We start from the raw sequence: 16863 nt of genomic DNA, 5'->3' as shown, positions 1-16863 counted from the left end.
GCAAGACAAACAGTGTGAATGGCGACCACCCCAGCCTGGAGCCAGGGCAAAGTGCAACATTTCTAAACAAAGGCAAAAGTAACTGTCCAATACAATGAGCAGTCCCTTTCCATTAGAATAAAATCAGAAAATTCCTCCAAAACACAAACTTTTCAGACAGGAAGCTGACTTCACATAGCCTTTACCACTATCTTCAAGCCTTGAAACAAGTTTAAAATAACCATTTTAAAACTTGGGCTTCACAAGAAAGAGAATGAATAGGCGGCCGAAGGGCCACATAATATCCCCATTCAGACCTGCCAGAATAATTTCAGTAATAGTTATTGTTCAAGACAAGGTTATTACCCAGCAGAGAAGCCTATAAATTTGAGGTTTAGTGCTCCAATTCTGTACTTTAGCGTACCCAACTCCAGCTGCCTGTTAGGGGACAAAGCCTTCTAAAGCTGATCCTGAGAGAACAGCTGTAGTAGATATCTTAAAGTACATTTCAGATAAAAAGGCAAAAAAAGTACAATGTTGAAGAATATCACTGAAATACAAATACGTATGGTGCTTGGACACCAAACACAAAGTGCTGAACTAAAAAGGCAGCACAGTCTTAGTCAAATATTTTGCATACCCTGTCCTTTACAGCATGAATTGGTCAGGTTAGCAAAAAGATCAGTATAATTCATACATCAGCATACCAAAATGAATTACGCTATCTTCAGATGGATTTACTTGTGGTTAAGCAGAGCAACTTGCCTGATTAACAGCTGAATTAAAGCCTGTATGATTTGTGTGTTAGCTTATGTATTCCACTGTGAGCATTTACAAAACCATTGCACATAAGCAAAGCCTGGTTCTATACATTGCATCTCTAAATGTGCTACCGATCCTCCTTGCCCACCTTTTTTACCATTCAAAACACAGAAGTGTGAGTTACTGCAGAGACAGTTTTGGTGCAAAGGCAGCTTGGCATATTCTCTCCCTTATGTGGTGAGCATCCTGAGTGCTGCCAACCAAATCCTGTCATTTCTGAGCATTTCCACACTTGGGAACTAGCACCAGCTGATGCAGAAACTGCTTCCCACAGAGACTGCTGGGTCCCAGCGGTGCTGCTCTCATCCTCCCCACCTCAGGCTTTTCTTGAGCCGTTGTAGCTGCACCTGCCTGATGCAGTAATTCCTCACACCAAGCTCGCTGCATAAATGACACTGACAAGAGATCAGTTCTCTCTACAAGCAAGCCTTTACTTTTTCTTCTCATCTCCCAGCTTCCTCCATGAGATCTGTGAAGGAACTCTCTCCTCCTTGCATCAATTTGCATGTTCTCAATTTTAATTCTTTTTGGTATTCTAAAATATTTGTCCGCTCACATTTCAGTTTGCCTTCTGCTTTACAGCAGTTGTTTAGAGGATGCCACTGGCAGCTCAGCTAACTAGAAAACAATGCAATAGCAACGTTATTGCTGCTGCTGTGTTTGATAATACACCATTCTTTTAGCTAAACTACTCCTTCCTAAAGCACAACATTGATGAAGGAATTATGAGGTGTCATGCATTTGTTTTTAAGTCATGTTTTCCAAAGGACACAAGAAACACCCCTGTCTCTACACCGAATCAAACAATAACTCTTTGGAGAAGGTATCTCTCAAACCTACATGCATTTGAGGAAAATAAATGTTACCTTGCTGCCACTACTATGGTTTTTTGTGCTGAATAGATTGTGAAGCAGTGTGGGACAGCCCATTCATTCTCACTCTCCTCCACCTGCAGAAAAAGAAAAGGTTTTTCTCATCACTGTTCAGTGATTGGTAAAGACTAAAAACTCTTCCCTTTGGCTGGCTAGGAATTTGAGTCACAATATGACTAAAACTCAGTTGCAGGGAATGCAAAAACAGCTGCTCTTTTATGAATATCACCTACTTTAAGTCTGTTTTTGCTCTCTATAAAAATCTTTATGGTGTGTTTCTACTGCCTTATCTCTAGCCGCACAGCACGACACTCAACAGGGTGAAGAAAGGAGGATTCTGAGCAGGATTCAGCTTACTACTTACCGGTGGGTCAAGCACTATCAGCTGCATATCAAACACAAAAAGAACAGTCCCATTAGAATATGGGGGGCAGGGACACAAGAGGATTGATTTCTTGCCTAAGTATGTACACAGCAAAAAAAGAAAAAAAAAGACAAATCCACGTTCCCAGATAAGCTTCTCAGTGTGGCATGAAAATTAATGGTCAAACGTGCTCCAGCTGCTTTGCTAATGAGATAGAAGGAATAAACTTATCCATGCAGACAAATCTTTGTTTAGCACATAGGCTGAGGCACATGAAGGTCCAGCTCGTGACCAGCAGTACCACAGCTGCTCCCACTTGCCTGAAAGGCGTTTTCTGGTTCAGTCCTCACAGCCCTGGAGCAATGCCTCAACCTGACTTAAAGCATCCCAGTGCACAAGGAAATGACTTTGCAATTTCAAACCCCTTACCAACATCCCATGCAGAGGAAGATGTCCATGAATTTTGAATTGATTTGTCCCTGTAACCCCTTTGCTTGTGTACAGTAACATATCTGAGAACTGAAAAACAGAGGAAGAATACAATCAGTATTCTGCAAACAGCAGGTTGTAACAAGTATTTTTGACATTTTAAAAATCTGTTGTTTAAACATTACAGACAGAGGGAAAACCACCATTTCTTCATCAGTTTGGCCTGCTTTCCTTAAAACAATCCTATTGTTTATTTAGAAGAGAGATAATTAAAGAATTCTGTTAAAACTATCTGCCATTAAGGAAACAGGCTGAACAGAGAGCACTATCACAGTCACCCTCTGTAAAAAACCTTCAGAATAAATTTTTAGCTATGATTGCTTATTTTCATCATAAACACATGAGAACACACTTTCCACAACAGCTTTATCTTGAAGACCTTGAGCAGCCTGCAGAAAAGCAAAAGTAGCACCCACCAGAAAGAACATCCGCTGCTGTAAACCCTTCTTTGTGAGCTTGTACAGGCAACCTTCACGGATAAATTCCTGCAGAGGAAAAGAAAAAGTAAGGCAAAGCTTTATCTTTCCCAAACACAGAATTTTTATGGTTCTTTGTTTTCATCCCAGAGTGTACAGATGTTGATTGGTACCCAGCAATGATCCCGAACAGATTTGTTAAACGCCAAACACCATTCCTTCTGTTTGGTAACATGAATCAGCCCCTTGCTGCAGCCAGCATTTAAATCAGTGAAGCAAGAGAAGGAAAACGAGCAGAGTTCCTGTTGGATTTCAGCAGTTCACCTATTACACTTACATCCCATTGCAGTGATTGCCATCACATCCCAAAAGCATAAGCGATGCTCCTGGGCTTATGCTCAGTATATCTAGCAAAAACAAACAAACATAAAAACCAAGCAGGAACTAAACAAGCTCCCACAAAAACAGTCACCAATGCGGCTTTGTCCAGTGATGCTCCTCTCACCACTGCTATGTTGCCACGTGGTCTCAGTCCGCAAAGAGAGGTTGCATCAGACATACATAAGCAGAGTTGGCAGTGGACTTGTATCGAGTACATGACATACTGCTTCCCAACCAAATACAGAGTGCCGCGTCCCAGCACACCCAGTTTCTGCCATAACGGAAACATGAAACTGTAGCCAGAGTCTAAGCAGAAGCATTTTTATCTATTTCCCTACAGCATCACCAAGGGCTCAATGTGACCTGCCACGTAGACAATTATTATACGAAGCCTTCACAGGCATTCTGGTAGAGGTGCTTACAGTAAATACCTTGTTGAAATGGATTCCTTGGCAATAAAAACAACAAAGGCTGTAGAAACTAAGTGAAGTTACTTACCCTCCCAGGTGCCGTGAGATTATCTATACCAATCAAGTCATGCTGTAGCTCTGTCAGTTTCTGGAAATTCTCCAAGCGGATAAGACTGTGCTGTAGCTGAGAGGTCATCTCTGTGACTTCCTTCAGTGCATCTGTAGGGAAAATGGCACCAAACAGATCAGAATAGAGGAGACAAACTCAGGCCACAAATTTTAACCCTGGAAAAATGAATCTGAAATCAATAGCCAGATTTATTCTTAAGAAACATTTCATAGCTACACAGGGACAAAACAGAGATTAATTAGCAACTGCAAAGCGCTTCCTATGCTTCTGGAGATTATTTGGTATATGAGACATAGCACAACTAAAAAGTAACTACCATGTAGCCAAAAGTCAATTCCAAAATTCAGAACAACTATTTCTGCCAAAGATTCCTTTATAAAAAATAAAATGAAATCTGCAAATGAAATAGTTTCTTTGAAAGTTCTCTTTTGCATTTTCCAGACTAACAGTTAAGGTAATTTTCTATCTGTTGCAGAAAAATTCAGAGCCCTGCACCAGAGCATGGCAGGAGACTGGCAAAGCCTGCTACTCAAAAATTTTAAAGAAGAACAAAATTAATTTTTAAACATAGCCTGAACATTTTTTGAACTAAGCTGCCTTCTGACAGTTTTCTGCTTGATGTATTCTTTTTTCTCAGAAATTTAAATTAGAGAATTCACTTTGCAGTTGTGTTTTCAACAATCTAAATCAAAACTTCTGTGTATTTCTCACAGTTGTGTATGAGAATAAGAGATCCTGAATGAAGAAAAGGATAGTTTACATTGAATGTGTAGATAGAAGTAATGCTTACTGTCTCCCGCAGGGTACCTGCAAAATTTGTTATGTACAGGGGAATGGGATTCTGCCTAGCACATATACAGCTGAGTGCTCACTCACTCCGGCAGTCTGCAAAGTCCCGGTGCTCCGCTGTGTAGTGCTTGCAAAGTCTCCCCAAGATCAGCTTGTAGTGCATTAGTCTCTGGATTGGTTTGAGCAGAAAAGTATTGAGTGGCAGATAGCAAACTTTCTGCAGCTCGAACTCCTTATAAACCATTTCCAGTTTCTTTAGGCGTTTAGTTGCTTTCTCCAGTTCTGTCAGGACCTCATCATGCTTCTGCAAGTAACTTGTAAACTCCTGTTGAATCATAAAAAATTACTCAGATTAAAGGAAAGTCTTCTACAGACTTCACAGTGAATAAGAAACAACTTTTCCCCTCTTTGCTTTTGTCTCAGACCATGACTTTGTAATCCAAGACTGCATACACTGTCATAAATACTGACAAAAAACAGCATTGACTACATTATATGTTTTAACTGCTTTGTTAAAAAAGCAGTATTAAAATTAATAATATTTTCTTGATTGTCAACTGTTTGCTATTTATGTCAGCTGGGCTGATGTTTGCCTTCTATGAAAACTGACGGTACTATCACCAGTTAATGCTTTTCCATTCCAAGACAATTCTTGTTGATTACTGACTTCTTTCAAGTTAGGACAGGCAAAAGTGAGCTGAGGAATGACCGTTCCTCTACTGCAACAAAATGTGACTGTCCCACAAAGGTCCTCTATTCCAAATAAAGGTGCCTTGGATTCAGAACAAACTACTCCAGTTAAAATTATTCACATTTTGGAATTAATCAACCATATGAAACAGTGCCTCCATAGGGGATGGTTACAGTTATGCAAGTATAGCAAGACAGTGAAGCTAATTTAACAATCTTTCCTTGTCTTCTGCTGAGTAGCCAAAAAACATAGTCTTTCCTCGAGGTAAATGTAGGTGGTCAAATAAGCAGCAGTTGTATAAAGCCTTGTTGTAAATATTATGTTTTATTTTTGCTTAGCAATGTTAATTGTTTGCAAGTCATTTCAAGTTAATTTAAAATCCTAAACCTTGAAGTATCATCCTTGACAACAGGATAAAAATGAATCAACAACGCTGAGATTCCATTATTTAAATCATTTAGCTACCTTTAGCGTACGCATATTCCTGAGCATGACATCTCCAATGCGTTGATAATCTCCTTTCATGTGAGCATTGGTTTTTCCTTCCCTGAAAAGTATGTAAAAAGATGAAATAAGAAGATGTAGTCCATGAGAGAGGAATACATTTCCATTTCCTCCCTCCAATCCACCCATTATTTCAAGACAGAATCTTTAAAAAAGGCTTGCCAGGTATCTGCATATTTAAGAACTACTTTTGTAAAATTATGGGAATAAGTACTAATGTTAATCCTTCCTCTACCCATTTTTAGCTGCATTTCCTTTCCCTGCATTTCCTAGCATTTCCATTTCACTGCTTGGGTTGAAAATTTGGTACAGTAAATGTGGAAGCAACATGTAGTAACAAAAACAAAAGCCACACTTGGAAAGCAGAGAAAGGAATAGAAATGAATTTTCCTGAAAGTCTATTACAGAGTTTAACCCTTCAGACTTCTGAATAAATGATGTATTATGATCCCACCCAAGTTTATGAATTTATTTTTTGTTCATACTTTGCTTACTATAATTTTTCATTTCCCTTACTCCAGATTCAGGTTGCTTTCATCTTATACAATGATCTGGATTGTTCTCTCTAGAGCAGAAAGCTTTCCAAGTGAGGCAGAATACCTGGGTATACAGCAGGCTACTTGATTCACCAACATAAAAAGGAAGAGAAAAAAAATTAACTAATGTTTCAATATCACCAAGAGGAGGGAAAATCACCTTCTTCTGAATGATAATTAGATTCTTTATATATTACATCTCAGGCCAGGAGAGATTAGATGCTTTATATATTACGTCTCAGGCCAGGAGAAAGTAATACATAGATTAAAAGACTAAAAACATGCTCTTTAAAGTAAATTGTGCTGCAAGACTGAACTCTAATTACAAAAAGTGTTTTCCAGATTTTCACCAGAGATTCATTAACTGGAAGATATTGAAAAAGCTCACACATTATCTTTTTGACCTTGTGTTCCTTCTCTTTTCTAAGGCTAGAGAAATAACAAGAAGTTATATTACAAAACCCTTGGTCTGGCACACAATTCATATGAATACAGGATAGCATGTACAAGACAGTGCTTGGAAATTTTACTTATTTATTTTTTAATCATAATTAAAATATTTTCCTTGACTCTATTTAAGCAGAAATACCAATTCAAATAGAGAAATACCAATTCAAATACAGACGAAGTACATTTTTGATGTGAGGACATAAGAAAAGGTTCTTTCTGACTGTTGGCCATGCACTGTACTATTAATGCTTACCAGAGCGATAACCTTTGCTCAATTTCTTTCAGAAAGCCTCGATGAAACTCATAAATTGGGTCTATGTTAGAGAAGAGTAATGTCATCAGGCCTTCTGGCATAGCATTCTCCTTGATGACTGCACTGCGAAACCACTGCAGAAAGAATCATAAATTACGTTTTTTTTCTCTGTTTAAGAAACATATTCTATTTAAGGAATTTATCACCAGCATAAACATGCTTCTGCAGGGATGGGGGAAGGAGAAAGTGTATGAACAAGGAAACAGCAGAAAGGAAGAAGAAACATTTAGGGAAGATCTGAGAAAGATGAACAGATGTTATTCCTTTCCTTGCCAAACATTACAAATATGAGGCTTGTTATTGTTTCCAGGCATAAGCATGTTTCTTAATGCAATGATGAGATGGTTGGTAACGACTCTGAGGCACAGCAAATTACAGAGTAACTGCCACAGCTGATGTTTTATGTCTGCTTTTACTTCAAGGCAGAACCACAGCTCTTTCATAAAACTTGTAGCCATGTACAAGTTATTTAGCAGCTCGAGTTGTGTGTCACATATGGCCCTTTATTTTAAATCACTTTTAGTTCCCAGCTTTCTGTCAGGGATGGGAACATGACAGAAATCCTCTGAGGTACCATATGTTCCCCAGCCTTTTAGGAAAGTTCTGGGAAGTCTGTAGGAGGAACCTCAGTGAGATGATGCTCGCTGAATTCTCACAAAACACCTCAACTGACGACGTATGGCACAAAGAGCACAAACTTCTCTTTGATGAAATTAAAGCAATCATTTGTAGAAACACAGCAGCCACATCATGTTCAAGTCTGGAATAAGTAGAGAAATAGCTCTTAGAGAAAAAGAGTTGGAAACAAAGTTGTCATCCAAGCCATCCAAAGCTGTCATCCAACTCAGTCAGCTACTCTGGTCTTTCTCGCCTCCTTAAAACGAGGAGGGGTAAAAAAAATAATAAAGGACTAAACCTCTCAAAACTCCATGGATCCTTAATACTCTTTGAAATTGTCATCTACTCTCATCATCTGAAGGTTCACAAGGAATCCCAAGGTGATGACAGCTAGATTATAAGCAGAGCTGACAGCAACAGCAATCGGTGAAGCTGAACACGCAACATTTTTAGGCTATCCTGATGTACCTCATGTTCAGAATTTTCTAAGAGAGATTTTGCCTACACCACGAAATTATAAGATGTAGCTATTCGAGCTAATGATAAGGAAGTCTAAAGACAATATCTGCTCTCCCACACAAGGGCCTATATAACAAGGAAGGTAAGACCTACGAGGCTCAAGAATCACAGTTTATTGGAAGACCTTCTTCTGCTATCTGGAAGAAATTCCAAATTCTTCCAAATTAATTATTACAAATCTTAAGAAAAAGAAAAGCATTAAAGAAAGCTAAAACCCATTACCACTGTAATAACTTCCAGGTCCTTTAAATATGTCCGTTCTGTAGCAAGAATCTCCTTCGCTATGAAGTATGCCTTGTCAGTTGGATAGCGCTGAAAGAATACACAATAATCAATAGATAGTAAAATACACATGTTCTATTTATTACTAAGCACAAGCTCAAATCTTGCATACGTTCTTCCTTGCTGTAGGAAAACAGAACATCTGATTACTAACAGGACATCTCATATATTCTCAAACACTGAATTCGTTATCAAGTATTTCAAGATTATTAAAAATAGTAATTGTTAAACTTCCATTTCAAAATCAAGGGAGTACTTTACAAAGATATGGAAATGGTTATTTCAGATTTCCTAAACATTTACGTAATCAAATGAAGTACAGCAGATTCCCAGCGCTGCCCTTTTCCAGAACTAGTCTATTTCCGTGTACAGCTTTCATTCCAACCCTCTGAAGACCACATTAAGCTCCCACAAAAATCAGACTGTATGGGCTGTTGGCTGCATGGCTGATCCACAGTCACGAGAGCATCACACTGCTCTGCCGATGCGATGGCAGAGGTGCAAGAGCAGGTGGTGGGTCCCAGGGCCTTCCAACACTCCTGTCCCCAGCTGGAGCACTGCTTAACCTAAAAATGCAGATGCACCACAGCTCAGGGTCAAGCAAGTATCCTGAAAGGACAGATCTGACAGTGCCAGTAAGTGTACCACAGAAAAATCACCATGTAAACACCTTGAAATAGGAAAAACATTTACACTTGGAAAAGGTTCTCCCAGTTTTGCAAATGATATTTTTTTCAGTGTAAAAAAAAAAACAAAAAAACAAAAAAACATGGAAACGATCACTGTATTCCATCACCTTTGCAGTCATCTCCTCCCTGACACCAGGCTGCTATTTAAAGAAAAGAGAACAGAATGGACATGGAAGCACAAAGGAAGGAAATGGTGCAAACAGATGTTCAGGCATTGCAACGAACCAAAATCAGAGTTAGCAAGAAAACATTAATAAAAACCATGAAAGTAATATTTAGAAACTAATCACGTTTCAAGCTAAGATGCTGCATTGTTTCCTCAACTCTCTGCCGTTCCTCAGTCCTGTGCTGAATCCTCGTGTGGTGAAAGTAAGTGATGGGTAAGCCATCCAAGTTATGGGAAAAATCTGTCTTCACCATCTCTGTTCGTCTTGTGGGTAACATCTCTGATTTTTTTCTTCTCCCTTTTCCTTGTATGTATCAAGTTAATAAAAAAATCTCCTTTTTATTAATATTTATGTTATATTGCATCAAGTAAAGCCACTTCAGTTAACACTGGTGAAATCATGGAAGAAATGAAGAACATGGAGAAATCATGGAAGGTCAGTCCACCTCCAGGGAACCTCAACTGGAACAGACACAGCACTGTACACTGAAACTGCTTGCTGTCGTCATGGTTAACAGGGACACAGAGAATCCTGTCGTCATGGTTAATGTGGGGACACAGAGGAGAACTCGAGGTTGTTGAACATTTGAAGTTCATTTTTTTCCCCACCAGTACAAAGCCTGATGGAAGTCTTACCTTTATCTGTGCTGTGACCTTATTTTACAAAGTGTTTCTAACTTGAAATAACAGGCAATGTTCTTGAATATAAAATCTAATTAGCTAATACATACATGCCCTGATTAACCAAGTAGAAGGACAGCAGCATTGCTACCCTTAAAATCAAAGCTCTATTAATAGTGATTTCCAAGATTACATTTTTCTTACACAGCAAGATTGCAAAAGTGCTGTGAAATTTCACTTAAAATATTGGCTTCAGCCTGTGCTTGTTTCACTTAAAATGCTGCCTGTGGAGATTGACACCTTTGAGGTCTCAGCAGCTGGCCAAGCTTAAAAACAATTACAATTTAAAAAAAAAAATCCCCTCAAGGCTTATAGTTTTTATCCACTAGTTTCAGCCCAAAAGAGAACTCACACTGCTTAGATATCAGACTTTGCAAAATGAGATGGAAAGGATTGGACTTCAGCATTTAGAACAGACAATGAAGATACTCTTCATTATTTCCAGGCTATGTTATGCCTGTTATAAGGATAAATGAGAACAAGCATTCAGAAAAAAAAACAAAAACAAAAAAACCCTGAACTATTAAAAATTAATAGTAGAGCAATCTGCCAAAGCTATAAACTCGTATGCCAACCTACAAAATAACTGAAACTACGAGTTCAACCTTATCTACTACAGAACAACTTATTTGTATCTGGATACACCTTATGATACTCCGTCTATTACAGTGTTACATCCACACACAAATTACTGAAGCTTTTCAAAATCTAGCTGGCTTTGCCCATACCTTGTCCTATATCTGCCTTACAAACGCAGCACAAAAGGCCCCATTTTATGACTCTTCGCACTTCTACCTCGAAAGAGTCTAACTTAGACAGCAAGGCTGAAAGTTGGGGTAGATGGGTGGAAACAACCCACAGAATTTCATCTGAACTCCCCGTTACGTGTTAAACCTTCCTCTCTCCTGCAAGCATTTTTCACAGCACGTTCACAATATGGGTGATTCTTAGCAGCAGCACACAGTCTGATGCAGTTAATCTGGAGTCTCCAGAGCTGTCCTGCCAAAAGCTCCCTATTCCTCGTACACTGCAGCACTTGGCTCCTTGTAGCTTCAGGACAGATCACAGAAAGGTTACCCTACCGTTAGAGAACAACCACAGGAGAACTGAGCTTTGGAAGCACTAACACCAGAATAGCGTCTTTGCTCTTGGTGAGATTTCTGTGTATTTGCTGCTTTATTTCTGTATATTACCTGCAGCAGCTGAGAGCCTGATCTCACTGTGTAGAGATCTCCATGCCTTTGAACAGCACCAATCCATTTTGGGAACAAGCACAGGTCAAAAACACCTCTCTATGGGCTTTGGCAAAAAACAGCTAGGTAATAAAGCAAGTTAAAAAACAATGCATTGACAATGCACTGCCCCTTAACTAACTGAAAATACTTCTTAGCAGGAAGGCTGGATAGCATCACGGAAGTGTGTGAATAAAGACATTCAAACCTTCTTAACACCACGTGAAGTCCCCATCACCAATTTCACAGTATGTTTCAGAAAAATAATAGGGAAGCGGGGCTTGAGATCAAGGAGACAAACCAGATACTCTAATTACTGGAGCTGGTGCACGACATCAAGTCTGCTTGCAAAAAGAACTGAGATGAAATGAGAGGGAGTAAGCTTGCACCTACCTGCTGGCACCAAGAAGCACCCAAAGACATGGTGAAGACAGCAAACAGCATGGGCCTGTGGACTTCTTGCCCGAGGATCTTGACAGAGGTAAGATTAGAACGTGAGATGGAGAGAGCAGAAAAGCAAGAGCAAAGAGCACATGAGGTAGTTTCTTCTTGAAGGCTGCAGCGTTGCCATTGACTCCATAAGGAACGGCGCTCAGATGGCAAAGCCTTACACGCACTGTAATGGAACGCCCTGGTTCTTTCTTGAGTACAAAAGATACCAAAAGCCTGGCTGATCGCTAACACTCTGCAAAGCAGGCCAAGCAAGGCAGCTTGCAGAGAAATGGTCAGAAAAGTCTGCTGTTGGGTGGACTTCTGTATCTCACTGGCAAAATGCAGCGCTCTTAGGAACGTAGTTTGTCAGACTCCATATACCATGCCCTTACAACAGCAAAGCCTGGTCATTTGTTATCCAAAAAATAGTCAAAGATTGTGTGCATCTGTGTATGTACACACACGCCCGCACACACAGACAGTTCTCCCAACTGCATCTAAATGCTCAGAGTCACTGCTTAAGAAAAATGAGCTGGCTGGATTCGGTTTCAAGAGGTTCCTTCCAGCCTCAGCAATTCTGCAGATTCTCATTACTGCCAGCAACAGTTACTAAGGCCTGGTAACACGGTACAGTGTGAGTAAAAATGAAGCTCTGAATCACACACTGGCATCCAGTCATCTCTATCATTTTGACAAACTGTGGAGGCACATGAAGCCAATGCTTACCAAAGCACAAGTACAGATGGCAGGGTGAAGTGGTTTATCAGCTTTGCTACATACACCCAGAAGAAGACTGCTGAAGAAGTTCCTGGGAGACTTCAGTCTGAATTTGAAGATAACCACTACTTAAACCTTTCAGAAAGGCTCTACAGTGTTCCTGTGAGCAAGAGCATACATAGATGGTGCACTGGGGAAGAGAAGCTTCATGCTCAGTGGTGCTGAAGCACAGGGTGAGGAGCTGAAGTTCCAAGGCAAAGGCAGAGAAAGGCCTCCAGAACAAAAGCATTTTAAAATTACAATTACTTGAAAAAAGTAGGGCTGAATCCCGAATGCTACACGGGGGCAAGGAAAGCTCCACACCACGAAAACGTGCACCTCCCTCAACTTAGCAGCTTCCTGTGGTGATGCTGTGGAGTTCCCAGTGTAAGTAGTGCTTATTGGTAGTAAAAAAGGAAAGAAAGAAAAGCAGTCTAGACTAAGGATCAGCAGCTAAACAAAAGCACATATTGAAGACCCAAACTTGTTCCTGCTTTGAGACTTCTTGTACCCGCAGAGGTCACAATTATTTTTGCTTACCTCTTTATAGAAAAGAAGAGAAAAGAAAAAACAACTCTCAAGCCCCTGCAAGGCCCAGAGCTTTATCAACCATTCACCAGACCAAAGAACCAGTCACACAGAGAGTAGCTTCAACAATATAGCCACCTCTGGTGAATAAGCCCATGACTGACTAGGTGTAAAAGGAATCACCTTAATGCCTGCTGCTGAGAAAGCTGCAGTTGAGATCATGTCCTCTACAACTAAAGAGGAGACACCTCAACACTGCTCTAAAGGTCCTGTTAAGATTAGAAAGAATGGGTTGGAGGACTGACATACATGTTGCGAGATTTTACAGAGGTAAAGAATATAAGAATGTACATTATACATTAACAAATGTTTGCTCTAAGCTACTCTCTATGTGGTACATTACATTACTTTAGAACACATTTTTTGTGAAGTGGCAACACTTTGCACTGACAGCACAGTCCAATAAATTGACACAGATTAAATTTGACTGCATTCAGCAAAGACAAGGCCAGGTTCAATGTTACCCCGTGACATAATTCTTCGTTATTAAATCAGGCAAAAGCAACTCATTTCCAAAACCTACAACCATCTCTTCCCACAGCTTTTCAATGTACTACCATGTTGAGAATCACCTTAAACGTTTCACTTCAAGTGTCCTTTCAAATAGTTTCAGCACAAGGATGAACCTTTTTTACATTCTACCATAACACAGTTACAGTCCAAAATGCATCAAGTGCACTGTTTTATACCAAATATACATCAACTGTTCCCCAAAAATAGCTCATCTTGGGAAGCAGCATCTCATTTCCATTCTAAGGTAGAAAAGACAGGTTGTGAGAAGAGCTTCCTGCTGCTCTGGGGCCCTCTGCAGTGAGCTCCTGCTAAAATACCAGAAGGTCATCCCAGCAACCAAAACAGAATCCACCAAGACCAACAAGGCAGGGGGAGACTCCTGCCCTAACAATGAGACAAACAGGCTTGATTAAATCTTCAGCACTGGAGTTTTTAACATTAATAACCAAACACACTCATTTTCCCAAAAAACATAATGCAATGAACATTCAGTGACCAGAAAGCATAACTCCTCACCTGAAATGATCATTTCACTCATTAAGTGACTAAATTATCTGGAGTGTCATTATCTCACCTTACGTTTCATTTCGTCATCCTCTTCTATCCTGGCACCGCCAGCATCACTGAGGACCGGACTCAGAAGAGGAGATGAACCCTGGCCAGCTGCATTCAAATTCACCTGAAACACTGTGTTCAAACCCAGGGGACTCTTCAGCACAAGTGAGGAGAGCTGAGAATGGTCCACTGGGAGGCCTAGAGGGGAAGAGAATGAGAAGATGGAGCGGAAAAAGAGAAAAAAATTTTTGAAGATACCGTGTCTAAGACAATTACCCACTGTTAGTGTAAACCATAATTGCTATTTCAGAATATATATATATATATATATATATAAAGAACATACATCCAAATACTTAAGCATGTTTTTCAAAGTAAACAGAGTTTTCTGTGCAAACCAGCTGTTACATGGCTGTGCAGTAAGGATAGATGCCTTCAGAACTACATTTAGTGGTAGAGATAAATTGCTTACAGTCTAGGAAGAAGTGCTCAAATCCCACTGGATTTTGTTGCATAACAGGGTTCACAACGTAGGATTATACTGCAAGTAGCAAGAACACACCTTTTAATTCTTCCTTTTCTAAAATAAGAATTACTTTTCACCCCAGTGAAATCTAGGATAAATCCTTGTGCTACTTCCCACTCCAGAAAAAATCCAGAAGACAAACATAGTAAAAAATACTTTCTGAATTCAGGGAATCTCCAAAACTGTATTCATGGGAGAAGAAAACAGTTGTAGACGAAAAGGGACCACGTGACAGATTTCATTCCTGGCTCTTCTGCTATGTGTATAAATGGAATAATCCACTGATCTCAGGACACCGAATTTGCAGCACTACGTAAGATGAGCATTTTAACTGGATGGATACAACCCTGTACACAGCAAAGCACGTCCGAAAGAGGAGCAGCATGTGCTGCTTTGCTCTGGATTGGTAATTTTATTTTTTTTAATTTTATTTGTGGACCCTTTAAAGATTTCCAATACTTAAATAAAGCACCACTACAGTGAATTTAAAGCCCATTAGTAGTAAGTAGCTGCTGTCCTCCGTTTTGCAGACTCCCTAGATACAACATGCAGATACCTGTGGGGCCCTGCAGTGAGCACGACTGCAAAACCTGCTTTTTCGGACCAAATGAAGGCAACAGACACTCCAATTATTCACACTAGAGCCATGACATTCCTACCTAAATTGAACCTTTTTTTTTTTTTGACCTTCCCTATGATAAACAGCCAAGCTTCATCAGATCAGACAACTAAGCAGGCACTCAGTACTTCAGTATCTCTCACTTCTACTGCACTGTTCAAACGTTCAGTCACTCTTGCAACACTCCCTGGCATTATTTTTTGCATTCCAGGCAGAAAGCAAGAGCTAAATCACCTGACCAAAGGCCAACAGAAAACCGAGAGCAAGGCCAAAAATATGAGCTGCATTATCAGCCCTGAGCCTCGAGCTGCACCTCCCCAGGCATCAGCCTGAGCAGCTCCTGCAGGCGTTCCTGAAATTTCCTTCAGTTCTGATTTTCTTGTCCTGACAACTGCTAACTCCTGTCCCCCAGGGAATTCCTACCTGCCCACAGAGAGCAGGTTGACATCTCCTACACTTTCCTTCCGTATTATCACTCCCACCGCAGATTCAACTTTGCACGACTTCTGCATGAGACCTCTGTATTAACCCTCCCATTGGCTTCACTAGTCGTCCTCTCCCCGTTAGCAGACCACTTAAAAATCGCCTCAAAAAATCTTTTCGGACACGCACACCCCACGGCACACGTGCTGGGAGAGAAGTATGAGCTTTCTCGTTCCCAGCGGGCAGGAGCCAGCTGCTGCTCTTTGGCTCAGGAAGCAAAACCACTTAAATGCGCAGTTGCGGCATGACAGTGACGAGGAAGCTGAAGTGCGTAATTTTCACATTGACAAATGCAGGAAGCTAAACAGTGCTGCGCTCGGTCACCTGGAAGAGATTCAGCTGATTAAGGCTGCGGAGTTAACTATTAATACACTAGCCAAGCAAAGGCATTCTGAAGCGCACGTTGCTCCTGCCTGTGCATTTCCTTCATTCCAGCTACTTTTAATGTTAACACCGGGAAGCGACAACGTCTGACATTTGTTTCACCCATGCGGGGCCAAGAGTCTGTTGGAAGGCTGCTTTTCCATGTCACGGACGGTGAAACAGCTTCAGAACAAAAAGGTAACCAGTGCTAGAGGGCAGGAGGCCCTTTAAATTCCTGGAGTTTAACACGATGTGGCCACACGTTCCAGAAGCTTTCGTATTAGTTACTTCTGGGTAGACAGACCCACTGTTCAGACATGCGGGGAGCAGAGGGATGTGATTTACCACAGACACTCCACCGCCCGCCTATCTCCGTCAAACCATCTGGCTTTCACTTTGTCACTCCGTCAGGAGAAGACGGCCATTAAATCTATTTAAAACACTCATTAGCTCATTTGTATCTGACACGGAGATCCCTGTTCCCTGCAGACAGAGTAAAACGAGAAGCCCAAAGCAAGGGCCACGGTGCTGGACGCGAAGGCAGAGCTCCCTCACCCAGCACTGGCACCGGGGCCTTCTCTGTGGCAGCTGCCCGGAACATGGCCGCCCTGCTGCCCACACACAGCCTCGGCTCGCTCCCCAAGGATGACAAGGCACCGGAGGCAGACTCTGTAAAAGGGACATTCCTTGGTTAA

At 40.8% G+C, this 16863-nt stretch overlaps 1 protein-coding gene across 8 annotated transcripts in view; it reads right to left on the bottom strand.

The window, feature by feature from the left end:
• Window positions 1-16863, bottom strand: part of FARP2 (FERM, ARH/RhoGEF and pleckstrin domain protein 2) — a 79919-nt gene that overhangs the window by 7084 nt on the left and 55972 nt on the right. For 5 of the 8 annotated variants that reach the window (XR_014588363.1, XR_014588364.1, XM_083849227.1 and 2 more), the window contains exons 14-23: window positions 16724-16837; window positions 14197-14375; window positions 8506-8595; window positions 7087-7220; window positions 5809-5890; window positions 4740-4977; window positions 3822-3952; window positions 2943-3011; window positions 2467-2556; window positions 1668-1750 (exon numbers count right to left, since the gene is read on the bottom strand). Coding sequence is in view for 6 of the 8 variants with exons in the window: in XM_083849227.1 (XP_083705353.1) it covers window positions 1668-1750; window positions 2467-2556; window positions 2943-3011; window positions 3822-3952; window positions 4740-4977; window positions 5809-5890; window positions 7087-7220; window positions 8506-8595; window positions 14197-14375; window positions 16724-16837 (1210 nt within the window). In the remaining 2 variants the exon portion in view is untranslated. The remainder of the gene's footprint in view (window positions 1-1667; window positions 1751-2466; window positions 2557-2942; window positions 3012-3821; window positions 3953-4739; window positions 4978-5808; window positions 5891-7086; window positions 7221-8505; window positions 8596-14196; window positions 14376-16723; window positions 16838-16863) is intronic. The other 3 variants (XM_083849231.1, XM_083849230.1, XM_083849232.1) reach the window with 1 other exon arrangement.

This window comes from Anser anser (genome assembly GCF_964211835.1).
Source record: "Anser anser genome assembly, chromosome: 9".
NCBI lineage: Eukaryota > Metazoa > Chordata > Aves > Anseriformes > Anatidae > Anser > Anser anser.
The sequence above is the reverse complement of the archived record's forward strand: the minus strand, read 5'-3'. Positions and strand labels throughout refer to the sequence as shown.